Source organism: Echeneis naucrates, chromosome 5, assembly GCF_900963305.1.
Source record: "Echeneis naucrates chromosome 5, fEcheNa1.1, whole genome shotgun sequence".
NCBI lineage: Eukaryota > Metazoa > Chordata > Actinopteri > Carangiformes > Echeneidae > Echeneis > Echeneis naucrates.
Genome location: NC_042515.1, coordinates 23,840,589 through 23,865,317, shown reverse-complemented (window position 1 = coordinate 23,865,317; position 24,729 = coordinate 23,840,589). Strand labels below are relative to the sequence as shown.

Sequence of the window (24,729 nt, the reverse complement as noted above, 5' to 3'; positions counted from 1 at the left end):
ATCATGATTTCAAAGTTGCACTTAGTATTTAGTTAATGCTGTCTGAGTGAACATCTTTTTCCCCCTGCAGCCTCTTCTTGATCTAGAGAGAAATGGGCCCAACCTACATTACAATGTGTTTTGGAGGCAGAAGGATACAGGAGAAGAGTGGAGTAATGTGACCACGTTGGAGTCCAAACACATAGTCTCTAACACAGATACCTATGTGCCCTATGAAATCAAAATCCAGGCCAGAAATGACTTTGGATCCGGACCTGAGTCTAATGTAGTCAATGGTTTCTCTGGAGAAGACAGTGAGTAGACACAGGTTCCATATTCCTAAAAGACACCAAACCTTTGTCTCACAAACCCTGTGGACCTTTTCAGACCCCACCGATGCTCCCACTGAACTGCGGGTGTCAAAGGTCAACAGGACCAAAGTGAACGTTCACTGGAAATCGGTGGACCCCAGCTCAGTCCAGGGAGAGTTCAAAGAGTACAGAGTGAGTCTCAATATCTTCTAAACATTGACTGGATGGTATTTTGCTCTTTTATAACCTCTTCACCTATTACCCATCAACCCCTTTCCTCTCCTTCTCCCTCCAAGCTTTACTACTGGCGCGAGTCCAGTCTGGTCCCAGGTCTGGTGGTCAGTAAGGAAAAGAAAACCAAAGGTTTCTACAGCACTTTGGCCGAGCCATCTGGCATTCTTAGTGACCTGGTGCCCTACTCTGAATACAAGATGCTTATGGTTGTGGCCAACAGCCGCTTTGAGGGTCCACCCAGCAACACTGTGGAATTTACCACCAAGGAGGGAGGTGAGGACGCCAGTCCAGGAGAGACTGACAAATTGTGAAGACTCAGAAGGGATGCAAACCTGCATGTGGCAGCGTAACAGCCTGACACCTAAATGACGAACATGTCTGTCAGTGACACACCGCTGTAATGAAGTGTGCATGCGTGTGTGTGTTTGTGCTTAGTGCCTGATGCTCCAAGGTTCTTCAGGATCAGCCGGAGGAGTTTTGACACCATCCACCTGGAATGGGACAAACCTCTTGAACCTAATGGCATTCTGACTGGATACCAGCTCAAGTATCAAACAGGTGAGCGGCTGTGATTGGTCAAATCCCAATCCTGTGAGTCCCACAGAATGATCTGAACTCTGATTTACTTCTCACAGCCATTTGAGCACATTTTTCATTCTCTGTGTCTGTGTCTGTGTATGTGCACATACATCTAGTCAACGGCTCTAGGTTAGGTCGCCCACAGCTGGAGATGTTTCCTCCCAATGTAACAGACTTCACCCTCCGGCTACTGGACCGATCGACGCGCTACAGGTTCTACCTTTCGGCACGCACTCAGGAAGGAGCGGGTGGGGTCTTCGCTGAGGAATCCCCACACTTCACCAATGAGGGTGAGTGTTTACACACCTGTTACCCAAAAATCTAATTATATGTGTTTTTCAATGAAAGAAAAAAAAAAGTGGCGTAATGGTTGGATGAAGCTGCATTAGTGTCAGCTCAACAAAGGTGTTGCTGATAAACTATCCACTGAATGTTTGTACATTTAAGTGCTTTCTACAGGGAAGAAGTCACATTCACTCTTCAGTTAAGTCACATCAGTGTTGTTTACAGTTTAATATTATTATTATCCACCACCGGTTTTCATTTGAGTGTTTTAAATTCTCTAGTAAATACAAAACACCAATGAAGTCATTGACCGTCAGGCAGTGTGAATGTCTTCAGCCTGTCTCCTCTGCCTTCTGGTCCTCCATCACCATCAACACACAAACCATCCTGCTGCTGGATATGCTTACTGAGCAAATAATGTTGGTTATTCAATGCTGGAAATAGTCCCCAAAAATCCACATTTTAGCCCTGATGATTGCGTGATGAGAGAGAGAGAGACAGAGAGAGAGAGAGAGAGAGAGAGAGAGAGAGAGAGAGAGATTTAGAAAAGAAAGACCTTGTGTTTTTCGGAAGGGCGCCATTATCAGCAAACACACACACCTTGTAGTGTTGTGATCCTGACAGGTTGTTAGAAGTGTGAGTTCAAACACACTCACCTACTCACCTCGAGGATTTAGGGGTTAATGAATGCTTGTGGCGCTCCCAAGGATGAAAATGAACTTTAAAAGCTGTTTTTCATTTCTTTCTTAAATAAAATTACTAAGAATGAATGTTAGATAGCATCTGCACTGAGAGCGACAGTCCAGATGTTCTTGTCCCGCTCACCTCTGTCTCCCCTCTCCCCTGTCTCTCCTGTTCTTTGTGTTGGCAGAAACCTTGACTAACACTACAGGTCTAGGTAAATGGGAATGAGAAGTGCTGTCTCTGCCTGTCGCACTCCCCCATCCCCCCACCCTCACCCCTTGTCTCTGTATGTGTCAGTGTTAGCAATGAGCAGCAGCACAGTCCAATTTTTACAATGTCCAGATGACACCCCCCCACAACCCACTTTGGCAGCCAGCAGAGGGCGCTGCTGTATGTGGGATTAGTTTTATCATTTCACCCTAACGTTCCACTCAGACAAGCAAATTTGTCTCATCATATATTTTACGGTATCAGTGTAACTGATTCGCAATGTAATTAATCAGGATCCCAACCCAGATCCAACTCCCATGATACTGAGTTCTTTTAAAACAAGTTTCAACTCCACAACAACCATGATGACAAAATTCAGTGTTAACGACATTGCAGGACAGACATAACAGTCCAGACTGAATGTCTACTGAGCTTTTTACCATATCACACGCATTATTTTTCTTATTTTATGTCATGAAACGACTGACAACAAGTCCATCTCTATGGCAGTTGACCAAAGTGATGAAGACTGTGTGATAGAGTCGATAGCTCATTTAATGCCACTAAATATGATATAAATATATAAATGCAGCATTTGTAACGGGGGTCTCCAAATGCATGAAGGCGAGCATGTATATAATCACTGAGCCCAACAGCATGGTGGTGCAATGACACTTTTTGTCTCACACCAACCCAAGGCTAGGGGCCTTTTGTCTAGGGTTTGTTTGTTCTACCTGTATCTGCATGAGCTTAACTTCCTCCCATTGGTGACTCGAAATTGCCTGTATGCCTGAGTCAGCTGGGATATGTTACAGCCCCCCCCACCAGCAGTATAAATAAATAATGGATGCACGATCCCAAAAAATATCTTTACTACACAGAATTATGACAGTTACTCCAGACTGTGCTCTTGCTGCTGGACTGAACTGCTGCTGATGTTGCCACTATATTTCTTTCTCTTGTCATCTGTCCATTTGCTTCTCCTAATTTCTCCATCTCTTCTTTTTATCTCAAAATGCTGTAAGTCTGCTGATGTGTGCTGTCAGGGAGTGAACCCAGTCAGTGCTCAGCTTGTCACTGGCTCCAACATGTTTAGTTAGCCCTTTACATCAGCTCAGTATTATTTTTGATCTGTGAAGTATCACGAATCTTAAGGTCTTCTTTTGTCTTGACCTTTAACCTGTGACCTCCGAACCAGTCCCTGATGGTACACTCTTACAGCCTCACTTTGTGTCTGCCATGACACACAATCTTTTGCTTGTCTGATGAATGGGAATCACACCTGTGCTTCCAAATGTTGTCACATGTTGAATGATTCAACGTGATGAGGTTCACCTGCTCAGGCAGCGCATCTATCATCTTATTCTTGAGCTTTTCCAGCTGTCATGTCACTCTGCCATCATTAGCCATCGCTTGTTCACTGAGTCAACAGTTCATAGACGGAGCCACAGGTAAACTGGCTTGAATCTCACAAAGCTGAAAGGGCTCTAAAACTTGCTGACATGGCCATTGTCCCATCCCCTTTTATTTGCTTTTTGCATCATGGTGTATGGTCATAGCATCTAATCTGGTGATGCAAGCATGCTGTCGGGGGGAGGGAGGTCCTGCATTGGCTGGAGATGACTTCAACTTCAAGGTACAGTAGTCGAGTAGCATTTACAGTGGAAGTCAACAGAAAAGATGGAAAGAGTCCTAGTTTCACACCTGAGAAGGACACAGATAAGACCAGATAATTTCATAGACAAAGTCAAACACCTTAGTTGAACTTAGTTTAACAGTATCTTAACAGATCATGGCAAAACAAGTGACATCAAGACCTAATGCCATGATAGCTGAGATCATCTTTGATACTCCACTGATGCCACAGCTGGTCTGACATTTATAACAGCGGCTGTCAAACTTTTTATCAAGGGCACAAATCAGGCAACTGATCCTCATTTGAGATTTTTACTTTTTCATGTTTTATCATAAAAGATAGTCTAAATACATGCTGGCTTTGTACCGCTTATGAGCAAAAATAATTTACTCCCTCAGGAGCCACCTAACGCCACATTGAGAATCACTGCTTTATGAGTTGTCTTCCAAAATCCTATGAAACAGACAAAAAGCTCGGCCAACAGTGATGTCTGGGCATTACAGTTAGCGTCTCTGACTTTCTGACTTTTAGTCTCTCATGTGGGCCAAGCTAGAATAATGCTATATCTTCATTTGGCTATGACTGCACTGTTTGCGATGTGCCATGTGTCTCAGTGTGTAAGGGGCTGCATTTTTCTTAGGATGTGGTCTAGTAGGGTGTGGTGTCCCAAGGCTGCATATGCTTTGAAAGGCTGAACTAAAATTATCCTGGTCTCAGTAGGATTAAGGTCTAGTCAATGGTTGTGTTTAATTATAAAGTCCACCTCTTGAAAGGTGATGTAACACTGGTGTGTAAAATCAATCTCAGGAGAGGTTGGGCTGCAAAGATTCGTTCGTTGCACAGAAAATGGACAGTCTAGTCAAATGGCTGTGATGCAGTCAGCCTTCAAATGCAGCCAATGAAGGATGAAGCCCCTGCACTGAGACACAGCTGTGATGTTGAAGTCGAAACCAAGGTTTCCCCAGATGATGTCATCATCACCAAGGTGATGATGTCCTAACAAACCCATTTTTGAGTAGAATTTCTGCTGCGGACTGCTCCTTTAAATGCAACACAAACACTTGACTTATAAGGTAATCTCCAAGGTATACCTACTCTCCACTGTTTGACGTGTAATATCAGCATCTGTCCTCTTGGTGGAAGCACAGCAATGATGATGATCATGATGATCATGAAGAAGCTCATGATGGTAATGTGTGTAAATGCTAGCAGGGATGAAGTTGAAACACTGGAATGATCACTGACTGATGATGTAAGGTGTATGTGGGGATCAGTGGTGCTGAGTGTGAGCTCAGAGCCACACTGACTGTGTGCGTGTGTGTGCGTGTGTGTTGTATTGTGTGCCTGTTTGATGACCCTGCCGCTGTGTCTAACCCTCTTCTCTCTGCTGCCTCCTCCTTTGTAGTCGAGCTTACCGACGCCTCTGTGGCCTCACCTCTCACTCCTACTCCTCCTCTTCTCACTCCTCTTCCTCCTACTACCATCGCTCCCACAACCATTAGTACTTCAACTACCACCACTCCTCCGACTACAATTTCTACTAGTACTACTACTACTACTACTCCTTCTACTACCACCACCACTACAACTGAGGCAACCACTACCCCTTCGCCTCCTGTGCCAGTCACCACCAGACGCACAGATCAGAACGTGTTGGGTACATGCTGTTTCCCCATTATGGATTTTTACTCTTTGTAGTCTTTGAGAATCAAATTCCTTCTCCCACCTGACAAAAAGAAAACTACATCAGGGCTGCATCCTGATAGACTGTGCTGTACCTGCTATTCTAAAAGCAGTGTGCTACTTGAGATTATTAGGATGTAGCTGGCATTATATCCTCCTAGTCAGGGAGGAGTTTTTTTTTTTAAGAACTATGACATCTTGGTCTTTTAGACTTTGTAGTGATGAGGGTAAAGTGTTTCACTTATAAGGATTAGGAGAGAAACATTGGATGGATTTTCTCTTTATTGAGATGAAGTAGTTTTGGAGTTCACTTGAAACCAAAGGTAAAACACTTGATTTGCTTTCATAAATTGAAAAATCCTCACAATTTACTTTTGGTTTTGAGTGGCCCACGATCAGCATCAGTCTGGATCAAAACACACCATGCATTAGTCTACATGAAGCTTGTGTGTGGCCCCTTTGTGACCTTTAACCCTTTACCCCCCCCCCTCTGTGTAGTGGCCCCTGGGCGGAAGATCTGGGATGTGACGGTGGAGCCCAACAGTAACTACACTAACATCAACTGGAGACACAACTTCCCAGCCGGCAGCAGCGAATTTGTGCTAGAGTTCACACTGGACAGTAAGAAACCAAACGAGGCCCAGCCTTAGCCTTAGCCTTAGCCTTAGAGACTGGAAAAGACCTCTGAGTGAAGACCTCTGCACAAATAACCATTTTGATTTCATCAATGTCTCACATGGCATCATGTAAAGTAATCAGTAGAGACGAATTCTAAGAGGCCGAGGAGGTTCCTTCTTATATACTGTTTCCAGGGCTGGTGTTTCAACACCTTTTTGCCCCCTGCCCCACCACAAGTGCAAAAGAGCTGATATTGTAAAGATTAGTTTCATGCTGTTTCAGCTGACTGTCTTGGAGATCAGAGAGATGACTGGGTATGATCTTCCTAAGCTCTGAAGCCAAATCTCTTTGATTTACTTCAGTGCATCTTCATTCATTAAAGGTTCCTGGAGTCCTTTTAACAGCTAAATAATGATTCTAATCATTATATGCATTATAGCAGTGGTCACTTAGATCTCAGTGGCAGGTCCTTGTTGTAGCTTCTCTGCAGCAGGACAAAGAGTGAAGGAAAGGAGGGGAAAGTAAAGTAATGAGAAGGAAGGTGACTTTCTACAGTTGCTGCATTGTTAGCCTGCTGGCTTGCTTAAATGATACTTGGTGACATTCGCATTAAGTAGTCTCCCTTGTATTTGTTTTGTTTCTTTTTATGTTAGAAAGTGTTGATGTGTCTAAGCTCCTATTCTGTCCACCATCACGATGGTTCCTCTGCCTGGCTTCTAATGGCTTTTGTTTGACTAGCACTGTGAAGGGCTGCTCAGCTTCCTCTCTCTGAATGTCACACTTATTTTCAGCTGCCCACACTTCTCTAATCACTTGCTTTGGTTCGGATTTGGTGTGAATGCACTGAATCTTTTCCTGGAATAACCCAGCAGTCTGTGATGGAGAACACAGAAAAGGGAGGATGTATTTGCACTTGGACAGTGACAGTAAATTCTTAATGATGTCTAAATGTGAGTGGGTGAAGGGAGGGATAAGACTGATCTGATGGCCTCCATCCCTCCCACCCACTTGCAGGTCTCCAAGGTCGGCTCTTAAAGCTTTCTCTAGAGGAGGGTTGAAGGGAGCCCTGAACCCTTGTCACGCAAAATAAACATCCTTTCATTCTTCCTCCTTCTTCCTGACTGTGATTCTCTGCATGGGGCTTTATGAAGGGTGCTGCCCCAGTGACTCGGAAGAAGGAAACTGGGATGAGTTATCAAAGAAAAATGAGAAATATTTTCAAAAGTCAAGAGAAATAGGAACAATTGTCAGGTTGTGAGTACAAAAAAAGTTCCACAGCTACATATATTATTATTACAACTTGTTTCCCCACATTTTCCCAATTAATCACCTGCTGTTTAACACAGTTTTCACAATTAAATAAGAGTCAAACTAAATTTTTTATAAACACTTAGACCATGGCCAGAGCTGAAATACAGACAGAACCTAGCTATTATTTGAAACTAGCATTTATGCCTTTCTTTCTATTTCCCTCTGCTCTGTGAATAATACCAGCATATTTATCTCACATATAATTCTCTAAACTGATGATAATAAAATCAAGAAATTACATTAACACCCTTGCAGCAGGTCAGAAGGCTATGTTATTCTTCCTGGGTTTGAACCCTGGCTGTTACCTGAGAATTTCAACAGTCCTTGTAAAGCTGGAGACATCCACCAGCTTACCAGATTTTCGGAAACATGCAGTAATGCAGTGAAACATATAAAGATGGCCTGTGACATATTTTATTAAAAAAAATAAGTATATATAGTGTTTATGATACTTGTTGTTGAGACATTTTTTGTCATGCCAATAAAGCAAGTGGATGAAGTCATCTTTAGAGAAGCCCTGAGGTTACTGAATATTTTAATGACATTTTCAAAACCCTGCATTAATTATTTAATGACAAAAAGTGTAATTTGAAATGTCTCACAAGAGGATGCACAGATAAACATACAGAGACATACATAAACCAGGCACTTGTCACTTGTTCCCACCCATCACACTCCTGAACAAGTGTTTAGACGTTCAGGTGTGTCACAGAGGAGGTAACAAACACTTCAGACTGGTATAGTCACTGCAAAAATAATGCAAAGTAGTATTAGCATGGTGATACAGAACTGAATAACATCTGGTCAAAGTCTTTTGACCAAACAGGAGCAAAGATTTAAATAGTATTAATAATTTGAGGATGCTGAATTCCTTCTTGCAATAACTGGGAAACATTTGGTAATACGTGTTGGACTTACTAATAATAAATCTCAGTCTCGGACTTTCACTCACTGATTAATTGTGTCTTCTGGCATGTCTTTTGTTTCTGCAATAGATGTTTTTTGGCTACTGGTTTAGCATGGCTTTGGAATGAGCATCAGCTCTAATCAGTGGTTGATAGCATGGTGCATGATGTCACCACCTCACGCTGCCTTCTCTCACCACCACCTGCGAGCCATGCTCATGTCATCCAATTCCACGTCCCAACTGACACGTCTTTTTTTCTTTCAAAGAAAGACGCAGGTTGTTGTCGCAGTATGGGCCTGTGAATGATTGAGACCAACAATGCTTTGCCACATCAGCCCCTGGTAGGAACAGATAAAGTTCTGCAGTGACCAGTTTCAGTCCTACCTGGTCCAAAAGTGATGCAGAGCAACTAACTCAGGACAGAGTGAGATGTAGGTGGCCAGGTTTTGCATGAGGAAAAACTTGCTCCTCTGCTCAAGCTTTCTAAAGAAATCTGCCTGATGGAGAATGAGAACAAGCTTCAAAGTGATGTGAACAGGCACTGCATTGTTATCAGTCTCAATTCGCTTCAGTTACTCTGCTATGGATCTCCCTGCAAAGCATTGTGATGCTGTGACCTTTGTTGATAAACACAAGCTTTACTGTGGTATAAAGGCCACACACCCCCGGAGTGTGATTGGCCCCTCTCTTGTTTCTCTAAGGCAACAAGACGGTGAAAGTTGTGCCCGTGAATCAACAGCCCCCCATTGCAGTGGCGGATCTAATTGCAGGTGCCAAGTACCATCTGAGGGTTTACTCCCATGAGCTCAACAGCATCAGCAGCCAACCTTTCACGTTTGAGACCAAAGCAGGTGAGGCCTCACCAGGCTAGGTGGAACCAGGGTTCCAGCCAGGTGGGCAAAGTCTATCAGTGCTGGCGTCTGCAGTAACACAATCAAAGATTGCTGAATCTTTATGCTTCATGTTCCTCTAGAGGTAACCTTCGGTTAGGATGATATTCTCTGGATGTTCTTGCATGTCAGCGTCAAGGCAGTCTCTGTGAGATGTTAAAAGGGCAATTCTTTTCTAATTTTGAACAGTTGTTCACATGACATCATTTGCACCCAAGTTCTTTTGTGATTAATTGGAGCTGAAATAATAAGTATAAACAACATTAAATATATGTAGAGTGGCTAACGGGTTTAATATTCCTGCATTAGACAGCTATACCCATATTAAATAAAGTGAGAGTTCCATGTTTTCTTTGACTGTAAATCAGGTTAGCAAAGTATCAAAGGTCAGGATTTCTGGAACCTTCTGGAACTGCTCACAACAAAGCAGACAGCAAATTAAAAAGGAAAGCAAACCGAGCTCTCGCATTAAAATGCAGAGTGAACAACACAAAGCAATATGGTCACTAATGCTGCACTGAAAATCCCTCTCCATGTTGTTTTCCGATTGGTGGTCCAGGCTGATAAGAGCCAATCAAGGTGCAACTCGTTTTCAAAGGTCTTGGTTTCTGTCTGTCCAGAATACACCACCACCCTGACCCTGTTATCACACCATGGGCCAGTAGTGTTTAATGTTTTGTAGCATGGGCTAAAAAGCATAACAAAGGAAGTGAGTTTTAAAACGAAAGCATAGTAAAGTGGATTAGAGGTGTAAAACAAGGAGTTGGTTCTTTTGACCCACAGATATATCTTCAGATGAATATCAGCAATTCAAATAAAACACTGGAGAAAGGTCAAAGGAGACATTTTTTTGTTTTGCTTGCACTTCTTGTTTGTTTAATAGTGGGTAAGCTACAAATGTTAACATGCAAACAATAGATATTAGCAGCTACCAGCCAATAATGTTACATTTGTTAAATACAGGAGGAAGAATTTTTCTGACTGTAGGTTCAAAAATACAAGTAGCATTAATAGGTGTAGTTGACCAAAAGCTTCGGCCTCCTCACCTTCACTTAGGTATCATGATATACTGATATACATATATATAGTTAGCAGTAACAGTTGTCCACCTCCCAGTCCAGGAGCAACCAAGAGTTCTGCATTAAACTTCACTCCTCCACTCACCATCAGCTGCTCTTGCAGGTGGAAAGTTAGCATTGTCTTGTCTTTCAGATGATAACTCAGTGCAGCCATATGTTTACTTGTATAAACCTTTTAATTTGGTTCATAGCAACTGTGCAGCTTGATACCCAACATGATAAGTCTGTAATCCAAAGATGAACAGGTTTATATGGAACTTGTATTTAGTATAGGTGCAGACTCTGCACTGTTTCATAACACTGTGGAAGTTGGTGCTGTAGATATCTCTGTCTTCAGTTTGTTCAGTGCTGTCTGTAAAATTTCTGCCGACTGTGTTCCTTCTGGTTGAATAGACACTTTTCCAGATAGATTGAAAATAACCACAGTTTTCCCTCCACAGATCACTCTCTCAGCCTCACTCTGTGTAGTGACACAGTAAGAGTAGTAGTGTAGTGTGTAGTAAGAAGATAATTGCCTCTTTTTTATGAATGGCATCATGTGGATGTGAACTTTGGGGGAAATCACGAGAATCCAGTTCTGAGTTATGGACTTGACTGTGTGCCTGTTTGTTTGTGTGCATGTGTGATATGTTGGCATACGGGCAGATTTTCTGTTTTCTTTTCTTTTACTCATGTAACAAATAATAACAAATAACAAATAATGTTTCCAATCCTCTCCCTTATCTGCCCCTACCCCGTGTGTGTGTCTGTCTCCAGCCTATATAGACCAGGTAGACATAGCCACTCAGGGCTGGTTCATTGGCCTGATGTGTGCCATCGCCCTCATCATACTGATCCTCCTCATCGTCTGCTTCATCAAGAGGAGTCGCGGCGGCAAATACCCAGGTAAGCTCCGACTTTGGCATTGTTGATAAAAGTTGTGTTTTTTGCCTGTTATGTCAAATACATTGAGACCATTGTGTAGCGCTGATCTCAACATCTCACTCTTCTCAATCAACTGTTCCTCAAATATTAGCACATTAAAGTGAGTAAAGTTAATTTGCTGAATATATCCAAAAGATCAGACTCTGACTCTCAGTTTCAGGCATTTTCTGCTTGTGTATGATCGTACAACACTTGAGAAGAGGAGAAGGTGGAATCTTGTTAATGTTTTACAGTTTCTATGATGTGTAGGTGGAGGCTGTGTGACTGGGCTCACAAAGTGTCTCGGTAGGTGGTGAGCTTTAAAACAACTAACTTCAAGTCTGATAAGGTCTGAAAATTAATCTCCTTAATTAAATGTTTTGGGATTAATTAATATATAAAATTCACTTTGAGAGGTGTGTCTTGTGTTCTTTCTGTTTGCTGACTCATCATCTGAACTTTCCCCAAAACAAGTTTGGTACTGTATTTTGAGAATAAATCACCAGTTTCACTGTCACCAACGGGCTGAGCTGAAGGAAGAGTACTTCCTTTAGGTTCAGGCTAGAAGTGACTATGCTGTTAGAAATTTGTTCTAATTGCCTTATCAAGGACTTGGGTGGAGGTCATTGACCTCTGACATAGATAATGTAGAAGCACCTGGCAGGTGTGTTAGAAATGCTTGCCCTAGCAAACATTTAAGCAACTGACAAAAGAAACAGACATGTCAGCATTTAATGAACAGGAACACAGCCACTAACTGGTGAGTCTGTTCTCTACTGCTGCAAGAGATACTGCTTATATACACATAGAAAATGAACAATTTCCTGACACTTACCATTTTCTATCTGAATGTATAGCAGCAGACCAGTCCACATCCTGTCTGATGTCAGAGGCCATTGCTGTGTTATGAGTCCTAAATAATTTTTTAGAAAATTTTATTTTTCTACTTTTTTCTATAAATAATGCATTACTTAATTTGAATTAACTGAATTAACTGAATTTGAAATAATTGTTATACTTACAAACCTAATTCTATTTCTAACAAAAACGCCAGCTTACAAACCTAAGCCAGTGTTGCACAGCTGAGTTAAAACACATCTAAGATAAATTTCAGTGTTCCAGATGCACACTCCAGTTAACATGGAGTAAGAGAGCAGATCTTAAATGAATGCAAAAACATTCAGAGACTGCGTTTTTAAGTTAAATGCATCTGCTTAACTGTGCTACAGTTCAAGTATGGAGCTGCGGTTATTAACAGCCTTAACAAATTATGAATGAATTGTGTTCAGATCAACTCCTCGATGTGAGGAGGGCTGTCTGTGTCATGACATCTGCTGAAAATGTAGCTGTCTGTTCTTGTCTCTTTAGTGCGTGACAAAAAAGATCTCCCCTTAGACCCTGTGGACCAGAAAGACCAGGATGGATCCTTTGATTACCAGTAAGTATAATAAAAGAGAGCAGATGAGACAAGTTTACAGTACGCTGTTTTAACATGGCCACCAAAGCACCAATTTGTTTATGGGATGGAAATAGTAAAGTCCAGCTGCTGTCATCACTGATCCAACTGAACACAAGACTAAGTGGTTAATTCAAGATCTCAGCCAACCTCTGCAGCTCTGCCCTCATCACATACTGTGTTGTGGACATCAAGAATATGCTGTGTATGTCATTTGAGTTGTGAGTACTCTGTTGATGCTGTCGTTGCTAAGTGATGTATCTTTTGCTCCTTCCAGGTCCCACTGATCTCTGTGGCCTTATTCCTCTCAGTGGAGAATGAGTTGATGTCTCTTTGTGCACTTTGACTAAAAATGTGTGAAGATTAACCTGCTTCCTAAACCAGTACATGCTTTAACTGTGAAAGAGTCACTAAGGCTTTCGGGTTTCTGAGTGTGATTATTAACCTGGATCCTACTGATGAAATGACAGCAGTACACTGTTAATATCTAAATTCACACATACAGTAACAGGATCTGTTCTTGTATTGCATTCAGGCTGTGTTTTACACACATACACTACATATTGTATATTTTGATTATTTGATTATTTAGCTCTGTGTTGGTGTCAGCTTCTGCTAAATGTAAGAACTGAGGCTTTGACTGATAGCTGTGCCTCTGGAGACATAACCTGTTTGATCATCACGAGTGGTGCTTTAGTGTTCATGCTTAACACTGTGATTCATCTGCAATCCTCTTTTGTTTGTTAATCATTCCTGAGTCTAACATGGACACCTGGCCCATCTCTCACAGCCAAGGTCACTGAGCCAAACTCTGGTGCTAATCCATCACCTCCATGCAGTTGTGTGTGTGTCTGTGTTTGTGCATTTGTTTGCTTGTGAGGATTTACATGCATGTATCGTGTGGCGCTTCTCCGTCATCCTTCCTCTCCCTCCCTCCTTCTATCTCCCCTGTTTCCTCACGTCTCGTCCCTCTTTCTCCCTCACGCTGAAATGGGTCATCTGTCCCTGACAGGAATGAGAACGAACACAGGTACATTGGTTTCGGCACGGCATCTCGCTTAGCCTGCGCATGTCAGATGGAGCAGATGTTCTGAGCTCAGGAGAAAGGGGTGTAGATGAAGTTTAGCTTGCTTGGTTTTGTTTGTGTGTGTGTGTGTGTGTGTGTGTGTGTGTCTGTTTTCCTTCAGTAATGTCAGTAATATCAGTGTATATGGCCTGCTTCAGCTTTTAAAGCACTATTTAAATCATATGATGCACAGATTACTTCAGCATGACATCATAGCTATGTGAGGTGTTTAGACGGGATGAGCTAAACTTCAGTTCCTGCAGGGTGTCAAACTGTCAATTAAACAACCACCAGAGACCCAATTATCTCTGCATCAATCACCTGCTCTCCAGAAACGGAGGTCAATGCCCCCTTGCTCAGCAGCGCTCAGGAAGATCATGAAGTTGGTCTCCAACATACAGAAATTAAATTAAATGAAATTAAATTAGTCAGTATATGTTAACTACTTTGAAATCAGAACACAACCCAAATCAGCTAATGCTAAAGCCAACATACACTGTTAGGCAAGTGATTTGGACTGGTGGTATCAGTCCTGTTTCATTTGTGTTAAGTGACATGAGAAGTTAACATCAGGCTAACATCTGGGTTTGACCTGGAGTCTGGGTTATAGACTGCAAATAAAGATGTGACGTCACCCACAGGTTTCTGAAAAGTGTCGCTTCAAGCTCAGAGAGAGCTGCTCTGCTGTTGCCATCTTGGCAGCGCCTGACTCTGTCCCTAACTTCCAGGTTGAGCATGTGTGATTCCTGTCACTCAGAGATACTAGCACAGAGTTCTAAATAACTTAATAGAATGAAAAGAGGAGTGAAAAGATCACTGTTGTCATGAAGGAACAAATTAGCCAGACATTACCGAAGACATTTTTTTGTATCAAATAAACTGACAAATACTGTAGCTTATCAAAATAAATCAGCCCCAGAACAACCTCTTGGTGGTAAATGATCTATTTCATATGGCCAATCAAAAATGGCATGATTACTCTGGAGTTTGGGCCAAGCTGAAGGGAAATGATCTGCTCAGTCTGTTCACAGTTGAGCTACAACACAAGAAAGGAAGTTGCTTTGGTCCACCAGTCATATCAGTGTACAGCTGAATGTCAGGCAGAATACACCATCCATGGCAGAGTAAAACCTAAATGCGTCTTCAATTCTGTCTAAGTTTTTCACATTGCTGGAGGTTAATTGCATTGTTTCTCCATCGGATGACATTTAGAAAGTGTCCAGGGCCAGAGGTGGCAAGGGAAATTAATTAGGGATGTGTGGATTCTATGTCTGGTAAACTTTGACTCCCGAAAGGAACTGACTCAGGCCACAAACAATTGCACAAGAGACAGAACAAACATTTAAAAATCCAAGTAAAGATGTTGTGACCTTAAATCTCCTGACTCTCTGAAGTAAAAGCACGACAAATCTGAGCCAGGTTCCTCCTGCTTTCTCCAGCTTGTTGTCTTTTTCAGTAGCATCTATAATAGTTTCAGTTTAGCTTCTTGCTATAATGAAAATGCTTTTACAGCATGTAACTTTGGTGTGAAAGTTCTCAAAATATAACTTCACATTAACAATGTCTGGGTCTTTATTCACATAGCTGTCTTTCAGTGCTGTAAAAGCAGGTTAACAGTTTGTTTCTGAAGCACTACTGCCTTTAAGAGGTCGGAGATCAAGAAGCACAAGCAGTCAGACATTCAGAGCTTAAATTCAAAGAGAAAACAAAAAGCCAAATGTCTACCAGAGCACAAAGGCTCACTTTCTGCTTCAGCATTGACCATAGCTCCTGTGTGAGCTACAGTCTGGCTGTGTCTGACTGCTCCTGTTTCCTCCACAATCAAACATAAACACATCTGAGCAGCTGTTGTCATGACAATTCAAACTGCCACTTTATTTGTTTGTTGTCATGAGGATCATGGTGCTGAGCTCCACCCTCAGTAGAGATATATGAATGTCAATGTTTTTCTTACTTACTTGCGCACATTGCCAGACCTGTTTATCTAGCATGTATGTTATCTGTCTGTTTCATGACTGTCATTCTGTTCTACCCAACCCAATTTCATGTCTACGTCTTCTGTCTCTCTTTGGATTTTTATTTTCCTCATTGCTCAAAAGATCTCCGGAATGGTATGAACGATGAAGAATCTTCTGAATCATAATCATTATCGCAGCCCCTCTAATCCTTCTGCTTTTCTGCTGCTCATCTATAGCGCATAGTAACCCATTAATGACAAACACAGCTCTGCCTTTACATTAGTGTTGGTCCAGGGCCTCACCACTGCTCCTCTACTTAAAAACATCAGTTAATCAGATAGTTAATTCCTCCCTGCCACTGCCCTCTTTGCTTCAGTAACATTTTGTATTGAAGCAAGAGCTACTCTCTGACTGCAGCTGCAAATGAAATTACAGAAAAGTCCTGTCTCTCAGGCACATTTGCTTTATTTGCTGTCGAGGAGCAATGCCGTTCTAACTATTTAGAAAATAACCAACCACTGAGTCCTATGGCCTGATTTTTCATCCATCTGAAGACATCACATCTCAGCACACAGCTCAGCACACAGCTCAGAGGCCTGAGGTTCTTGTCTGTATACTGGACACGTGCACCAGCACAAAGAGGTGCTCAATTTAAACTTTACACCAACAAACCTTATAATTAAGATGTTCCTGAATGCATCAACAGGACAGTAATCTGCTTGGGTCAGAGATTAATCAGAGACATGTCTGAACAACCATATTTGTTGGAAAAAACTACAGTTAAAGATATGGCTGGAACAATGCAGAAAAATCACAAGGTTTTATTTATTAGAGTAGAAATAAATGCATCATAAGATAACTAACAAAGACAGGGAGCATCAGGAAAAGGAGAGTGAACAACACTAGAACAACGGTGTAGCTCTGACACAAGTCCAGGGAACAGAATCCATTCCTGAACCTTTCAAAATTAAAGGAAAAAGAAAATGCTGTTTGTTGTGTGAAATACAATTGGAAAAAATAAAGAAGGAAGGAGCACGCACACTTAAAGCACAAGTTCACTGGAAGTTTCCCGCACAGTATTTCACGTTAGAGAAAATCGTAATTTTGGTTAAAAGACACCATCTTTTACAACAAAACAACAAAACAAGTCCGACAACTTTGTTGGGACTGTGTAAAAACAGCACTCATATATGATATCTGGGGTCTATTCTGGTTGTGGTTTGATCCTACCAGAATTAAGTTGGAGAATGCATTGAATACGCAGGCAGAGTAGTGAGCCACCATGTCCCAGTTAAACCAGTCATCTTACTCTCATCCACCACATGTTCAGCTCTCACTAGCTTCATTTGACGTGAAAAAACTTTTCATCAGTGTGTGTGTTTGTAGCCTCCACTATCTCCTGCTGTGAGACTGAAGAAAGATGAAATCAACATCAGACCCCCAGTTCTGTCAGAGTTGAATTTACTGGGTTGTGTTGGACCCCGATTGCACTGCATCTGTCTTGGTCCTTTGGTCTTCTGGATTATGAAAATGTCTGGTTTTATAAAATGTGTGTGGTTCAGCATGGAGCATGATGAGAGTGAGAGACTGTAGTACGGAGTTTGTCCTCTTCGGGGCCTCTGACCAAACCATGTGTGATGTAATGCACTGACATGAGAACAGAAAGTCCTCAGATAGATATCCCAGTCTTGCATCTGTCAAATGCATTTTCTTCTGTGATGCTGCCAGCTTGGTCTGAGATGAGAAAGCTGATGCTACCGTAGAGCTCTCTGTCCCTATGCATGAACTTCTCTTACCCCACAAAAGTGGGGTGACATGCAGCCATGCTCTGAACTGAGACAAGCCTCAACTCTGCCAGTGAGATGCAACAATTCTCAGCTCAGAATATGGCCACTACTCGGCATGTGTATGCAAATATCTGACGTTAATATTTCAGAACAGTACCTCCTCTAAAACCCCACTCGAACCCCCTGTGTGCTGGTTTGTTGAGCTGCTTTGTCAAATATCCTTTGGGAAGGAAATGTTATGTTCACCATTGTTATTTCCTCAGACCAGGATTGAGACCAGAGTCCAGAGCTCACCTCCCATATGATGTTTAGATAAACAAAATAGATGTGAGCCTATAAATGCCTATCCTTGACTCTTTTAATTATCCTTAATATATTTATCTTTCTATGCAGACACTCATCTGTTATCTGTTACCGTGTTGAGCTAAGTCGTGTTTCTCTGGATCTTTCCCTGCAATACTTTTCTCCACTGAGAAAATTATGTGCTGCTGGCACGAGCAGCAATGCAGTATCCAGGTCTAGTACATCCATGTTCTCTCACTGAGTGTGTATTTCACACTCAAGCCAAACTCCAGTCTGTGATTTTCCAAACATCATGTGACCTGAGCCATAAAGGCTAGAAAAGCTGCACTGGTTAAAATTGAATCGCCCCTTCAAAATGTAACAATTCTGCAATTTATACTTTATAGGCCTGTCTCTGGGTCCAGCTCCAGGCCATGTGCTGCCCCTTGGTAACCTCTCCACCAGGCTCTGTCCCCAGGAACACACTGGTTGTGCAGTGTGTGCATGGCGACCGTGCCACTGAACTCCCTCTATTTTTTCAGATTTGCCCTGTCTGACTGTAGTTGAAGGTGTCAGGTTTATCCCTCAGTTTTACTCTCTAGATCATGAAAGGCAGTCCCAGTGTGTATACAGATATGTGTCAAACAAAAATCTCTGAATCTTCAAATTGAATTTGTCATGTCACATTTTTCCCAGAACAAGGAAATGTTCAAATTCCAACTTAAGAATAACGGCTGATGAATGAAAGCTTGAGTGAGCTGAACATTCTGTCATGTTAGAGTTAGAACATGCTGAGCAGGGAGTTCCTATCATTTTATACCTCAATCTCCACCTGCCCTTCTTAAGCTGAACCAGTAACAGCGTGGCGAACTCCTGCTAACAGAGCCCTGTCCCCAATGTGTCCTTTGACCCTCCTTATCATTTACTTCTGCAGCAGCGATGAGGACAACAAGCCTCTGCAAGGCAGCCAGACCTCGCTGGATGGCAATGTGAAGGAAAGTGATGACAGCCTGGTGGACTATGGTGAGGGCGGCGACGGCCAGTTCAACGAGGATGGATCCTTCATTGGCCAGTACACAGTGAAGAAGGACAAGGATGAGACGGAGGGAAACGAGAGCTCTGAGGCCACCTCACCTGTCAACGCCATCTACTCACTGGCGTAGCCCCTCAGAAGCACACAGGGGACTCATTGCCCCCTCCACCTTTGACTCGAGGGCGTTGCGACAAACCACAGCACCACACACTACAGACAAACACAACAACATGAATATAGACAATTTGAGACACAGGAGAAGTGCAGCAGGGTCAGTGTGAAGACTGTACAGATGTACCTCCGCAGATCTAGTGGACTGGGACTAGACCACAAGCCTTTACTTTACATTTCCAGCTTTGAGAATATGGCCCATCTGAGGGATGTTTGGACACAGAGTACGGGTCTTGTTTTCCTCCGTGCTCTGCCTGCTCTTTACCAACACACAGACCTGCTGACAGTGTTGCCTTTAGGGTGCTGTTCACCTTCTTGAGGCATTTAGCGCTGTTTAGAGATTTTCCTTTGGTTTATTTCTGCTCCTAACATTTTCAGTGTCACTGCTCATCCTCTCTGATACAGCACTCATACACAATATATGCACACACACACACACAGACACACTAACACCCTTACTGTAACATATCAGCTTCTAACCATCAATCTCAACAGGATGCTGGCAGATATGTTTATCATATTGATACTTACGCAGTGAAAGATTTTACTTTTCCACAGCTGGTAGATGAGTCATTGAGTCCTTATGAATGCTGTGTACAGTCCAGGCACACATTATTGTGCCCCGCAAAACTATGCACTATCACCTCCTCTGTACCTTTATAGGTTTAATCTGGTTAGTAAAAGTTTATTTTCGCCTCTGTTATTTTTTACCACTCACAGGCCAACCTCACCGGCTTTCACTCACTTTGCCTTTTATGATGTGGTAGACATGTTACCTCTAACCCAATGTTGTAGTGCAGACATTCAAAATGGCTGCCACAGCTGCTGCCAGCAACAAACTGTGCTACAGCTGGCTGTGAGTGGACCCCACTTCGAAGGAGGTGATGAGTAGAATTAATGAGCATGGTTGTTTATGAGAGAGGTCAGGTCAGGTCTGCTTGTGAAACAGCAGTGGACCTCGTCCCAGTCAAACCTGGTGAGCATGCAAGCTGAGGCTGCATTCATGTCATGTGGGACAAATAGATGTGGACAAATCAATGAAGCTTCATATGAATAAATGTTTTATACAAAACCAAACTAATCAATAATGGGTAATTATGATAAAAAAAAAAAAAAAAGTTGAAATATTTTTCTAGACCAACCTGTGTGCTCACTCACTGGTCTTCCGTGGGCTGAGTTGTGCTGGGTTGGAGGCTTGCCTACGGCCTCTCCTGTGGGACTTGAATGCAGCATGTGAAGCTGGGATCCTCATGTGCATTCAGATGAAATTTCTTGCATTGTGTTATGTACACAAATTCAGCTACTGGGCTGTTATTACAGTCTGCGTTTATTGATCCCAAACAGCCAATGCGAAAGACGTTAGCTGTGAGCTAGCACCACTTCTCCTTTCTCTTGTTTTTTATAATTCAATCAATTTGTTGAGCATTACAAAAGAAAAAAATACTGCATTAGGGCAGCGTAGGCTACTTTAAAACTGACAATATTTACAGCATGATAATATAGACATAAAACTCACAGCCAGCTTTGAAATGAAGCTTTTTGTTTGTTTGTTTTTGCAGAGGAGGAAAAAAAGAAATGTTTGCGTGGCAGAAGTTTGAAGACATGTGTGCGCTCAGTATTTCACCTGTCATGTGTGTCATGTTGTCGTTCTCTCTGCAGACTGATTTGAGTGCTCAGTTTCACCACATCACCTTAGCACTCGTTCTGGAGCTACTTATAAACTCTCCTGTGCTAAATCACATAGATATGAACTGCAGTTAGTGACACATTGTATTTCAAATATTTATTTTATATTTCTATTCAATACATTATATGATTAGTATTAATATATTGATTAGTTCTTTATTTAATGATCTTTAATACACATTCAGTTGTTTCACACCAGGAAAAGGCCAAAATAAAGAAACTGTTTCTGCTCACAAGGAGAGGCATTGAACACGACAGTATTGTCCAGATATTTGTGTAGCAGCTGGATTCTCTGCTGTGAACAAAGCAAAAAGAAAACAGCTGTCATGTCTCTCTGTTTGTTGTGCTGCTCTTCTCATTGTCATATTGTGACTGTTGCTTCGTGCTTTCCTTCAGATTTATGTAACGTAACATTTCCACGACACAGAACACAAAATATTGTTGTATATTATTTATTTGGCGCGTAATTCTGTGCATGTAGTCCTCCTCTTTGTAAATATTTCATAGTTAAAACCCCCCTAAAAAATGCTTTATTCAAAAAGAAAACAAAGATTTACAAATTAGCATCCACAAAGCAGATGTGACAGATGTGTCCTAAGTCTGTCTTGCAGTCTGTGTGATGTAGCTTTGACTAACATTTGCACTCTGAAAAAGTTACAAGAATCATCCTTCACTCTGTTGCCCTTTGCGTTGACATTGTAATATATGGTGGTGCCTGCAGTCACTATTTTAATGGTGATTTGGATTCTATATTGTGAAAGAGGAATATGTTATATTGATGTAAATAAGTCCTGCAGTGTCCCCTTTGTAGCAGCGGTCACACTCAGACTGCTAGTAGGCCTAAAGAACATGCATTCACTGAGGAATAGGGACATATAACCCCCTCTCCCCTCCTCTGCAACTGTTTGTTCTTGAATTGCGTTTACCCTTTCTTCCCATGACGCCCTTCACCTAACGTGCTTATTGTTGCATAGCTGTGTCCCATTTCAGGTGTCCCCTCAGAGGAATAAATATTGAGACCTCATGTCTCATCGAACCATGTCCGTGAACACTTACATGCTATCTTAGTTACCTGCTTGTGTCTGTGAGAGTTTGTGTTAAGGTGACTGTGTTCAGACCACACTCACAGACACATATGTCCGCCCATGCAGGAATCCTGTAGACTATGCAGAGAGTGCACGTCCACTGTCCCATCTGAAGGCTGCATATAAGGGATCAATCTGTAAGTTTGGCTATTGCAACATAGTCACTGTTAGTATTACTCACCAAACATTGTAAGTTAATTTCTTTACTCAACAATATCTGTCTCCAGAGGGACACAAAGACCAGTGTTAACAGTTTTCTCCGTTACATCTTCCTTCTAAAGTTAGCATACTAAGCAGCTAACCTTGGCCCTTCTGTTTCTGTTAGTGACTCACTGCATCCTCCAGATGCAGCTGCTCAGAGGAGCTGTTATAACTTCTTGTATTATAAAGACAGAAACAGAGCTGATGCTCATCTCAACAATTATCTCACGCTCCTGACAAATGAGTGATAGAATCTTTAAAGTAAGTGACAACCTGTAAAATCAATTTTTCCACGATTACTGTTTAGTCATCATCCTCAATTATTGTAACATTGTCAACACTGCTGAAACTGTACAGTCCTCTTATAACTTGACTAGTAAACCTTGTGAGGGTCCAGTTCTCTGCAGGGATCCCAGATCAGATTGGTACCCATGGCCCAGAATGTCATCAAGCAATGTGCACTTAATCTTTTGGGGTCAATCATAATCAACAGCACTTCCTGGACAGCTGCCAAAAATGGCACCAGGAACTGATCTCCTAAGCAGGTGAACAAAACTGAAGCAGGAGATGGCCAGGTTCTGCGTTAAATTGTGTCAGTGAAAAAAGATTAAAGGTGGTAAATATCTGAATGCAGAACAGTTGAACATGTGACTCAATCAACTGTCCAATTTTGGGAGTCTTTTCAGATTCTTGAGTCAACCCTTGTCTAGTGTGGAAGAGTCTCCACATTACGAACCAGGAAAAGACCCATTTGATCCATTATGACAGTTCCAATCTGCAACTGAAGACACCTGAAGTGGAACACAGCATGTCGTAGCAAGAGGCAGCCATTTTGAAAAAAGGTACTCAACCCTTCCAAACAGAAACACCTGATTCTTCCAAAACCAACTGTCCAATGGAGTGGTAGACTCCCAACAGCTCATGTGTCTTTCAAATCAATTTCCTCAGAGTTGCAACCAGCTGCATGCCATTATTTTACATCAGTGGGGTTACCTTGTGCACCCCGACTCATGTCGTTGGTGTTTTCAAGCATGGTCTCTCTGATCTAGATGTGAACACACAGGGTTAAGTGGAGTATCTTGAAAAAAAATTTCATGTGGTGTTGAAGTGGAAGAAAACAGAAACAGCACTCAGAGATCTTTGGATGACATTTTCTCTCTTGGATCATTCCTTCAAATCTGGTCCAGACACCTGCGTCCTCTGCTTCCTTCATGACCTTTCTTTTCTCCCCCCAAGGTGTGTCACAGTGGGGAACTTACAACAAAGAAACTTATAACAGAGAAAAGAGGATTATACATATTTGCTGATATACAGTGCTTTTTTTTGTCCTTCTGTTTGTGCACATTGATTTGAGGCACATTCAGTTTCAAGTGTCTGCTTTTTCTGTCAGCTTGTCTCCACTCACCTTTCATGGGAAAAAAGAAAATCTAAATGTGCGTTTTTACAGCTTTGTGTCATTTTTTGATGTATTTAGTTCATCTTGAAATGCTGCAAAGAATAGAATTTTACTGGTGCACATTTTTTAAATGATTGATCACATGCTGTATTGCTTTTTTTTTTTTTAAGAAATCTCATGTCAGCATCTTGTTTTTATCATGTGTATCTGAGCAGCAAAGTCTTGCGTCAACATGCAAAAATAACAGCTTTTGTAAGTTACATCTAACAGAAAGTGGCATAAATATATTCACCATGTATGCGTGTATGATGAGATGTTGCAACTTCTGCTAGCGACGCCTTCTTTATAGTAAAGCTATCTCCTTTTCTCTACCTCCTGACTGCTGGTTTCTCTTCATCATTGCTGACTAGCAGCAGACTCAATGCTGCATAGTGCAGCATTATGCTAGAATATGCCAAAAAGATTCAAAGTGTTTATTGTCATAGGGAAAGTAAAGAAACACATGTCCCTGTACAATGAAATTCTTTTATTATTATTATTATTTCCAGTAGGCTTGGTCTCAACAGAAACACAATCACAATCAGAAGTATGCTATTATCTCCTGGGAAATGAAGTTTGTTACATTTCCAGATTGAAAATAGAAATATTACGGTTGCCTCATAGCAAGAAGGTGGCAGGTTCAGTTCCCAGGCCTGGGGCCTCTGTACAGAGTTTGCATGTTCTCCCCGTGTCTGCGTGCTTCCTCCAGGTGCTCTGGTTTCCTCACATCGTCCCGATGTCAAGGCATCATGTGACTCTAAATTGTCCATAGGTCTGAGTATGAGTGTGAGTGGTCGTCTGTCTCTGTGTGTTGACCCTGTGATGGACTGGCGATCTGTCCAGGGTGAACCAGCCCTCAGATAAGTGATAGAAGAGGAATGAATGAATTCATAAACTATCAGCATCAGCATGGTGGAAATATGGTCAGTGTTGTTGCCTCGCAGCAAGAAGGTGGTGGGTCTGATCCCGGGCCTGGGGCCTTTCTGGAGTCTGCATATTCTCCCCATTGATAAGCAGTAGAAAATGAGTGAGTGAGTAAACTATCAATGAAACTACTGTCTGCAACTCAACAACAATTTTTCACAATTTCACAAATAATGAGAGTAACAGGGAGAAGTAGAAGTAGAGAAACAGCTAATATCTGACCAAAGCAGCCTTTATTGTATGTCACACGACACTGAAGACACATTGCAGGCCATTATCTCTGATAAATCCCTGATAAATGGCTTCTGTCTAAGTGGTTTTGTTATGTGAAACAGA

At 41.9% G+C, this 24,729-nt stretch overlaps 1 protein-coding gene across 16 annotated transcripts in view; it reads left to right on the top strand.

Annotated features, from left to right (window-relative positions):
- The window catches only part of nfasca (neurofascin homolog (chicken) a), a 64,204-nt gene extending 40,411 nt beyond the window's left edge, over window positions 1–23,793 (top strand). For 4 of the 16 annotated variants that reach the window (XM_029503222.1, XM_029503226.1, XM_029503225.1 and 1 more), the window contains 11 exons: window positions 71–293; window positions 367–482; window positions 587–797; window positions 960–1,082; window positions 1,220–1,393; window positions 6,100–6,222; window positions 9,139–9,288; window positions 11,163–11,291; window positions 11,580–11,615; window positions 12,678–12,747; window positions 18,793–23,793. In XM_029503222.1, coding sequence (XP_029359082.1) covers window positions 71–293; window positions 367–482; window positions 587–797; window positions 960–1,082; window positions 1,220–1,393; window positions 6,100–6,222; window positions 9,139–9,288; window positions 11,163–11,291; window positions 11,580–11,615; window positions 12,678–12,747; window positions 18,793–19,021 — 1,584 coding nt within the window. In that variant the 3' untranslated portion in view covers window positions 19,022–23,793. Of the gene's footprint in view, window positions 1–70; window positions 294–366; window positions 483–586; window positions 798–959; window positions 1,083–1,219; window positions 1,394–6,099; window positions 6,223–9,138; window positions 9,289–11,162; window positions 11,292–11,563; window positions 11,616–12,677; window positions 12,748–13,042; window positions 13,796–15,930; window positions 16,832–18,792 lie in introns of those variants that run through there. The other 12 variants (XR_003840770.1, XR_003840774.1, XR_003840771.1 and 9 more) reach the window with 12 other exon arrangements.
- The last annotated feature ends 936 nt before the right edge of the window (window positions 23,794–24,729 follow it).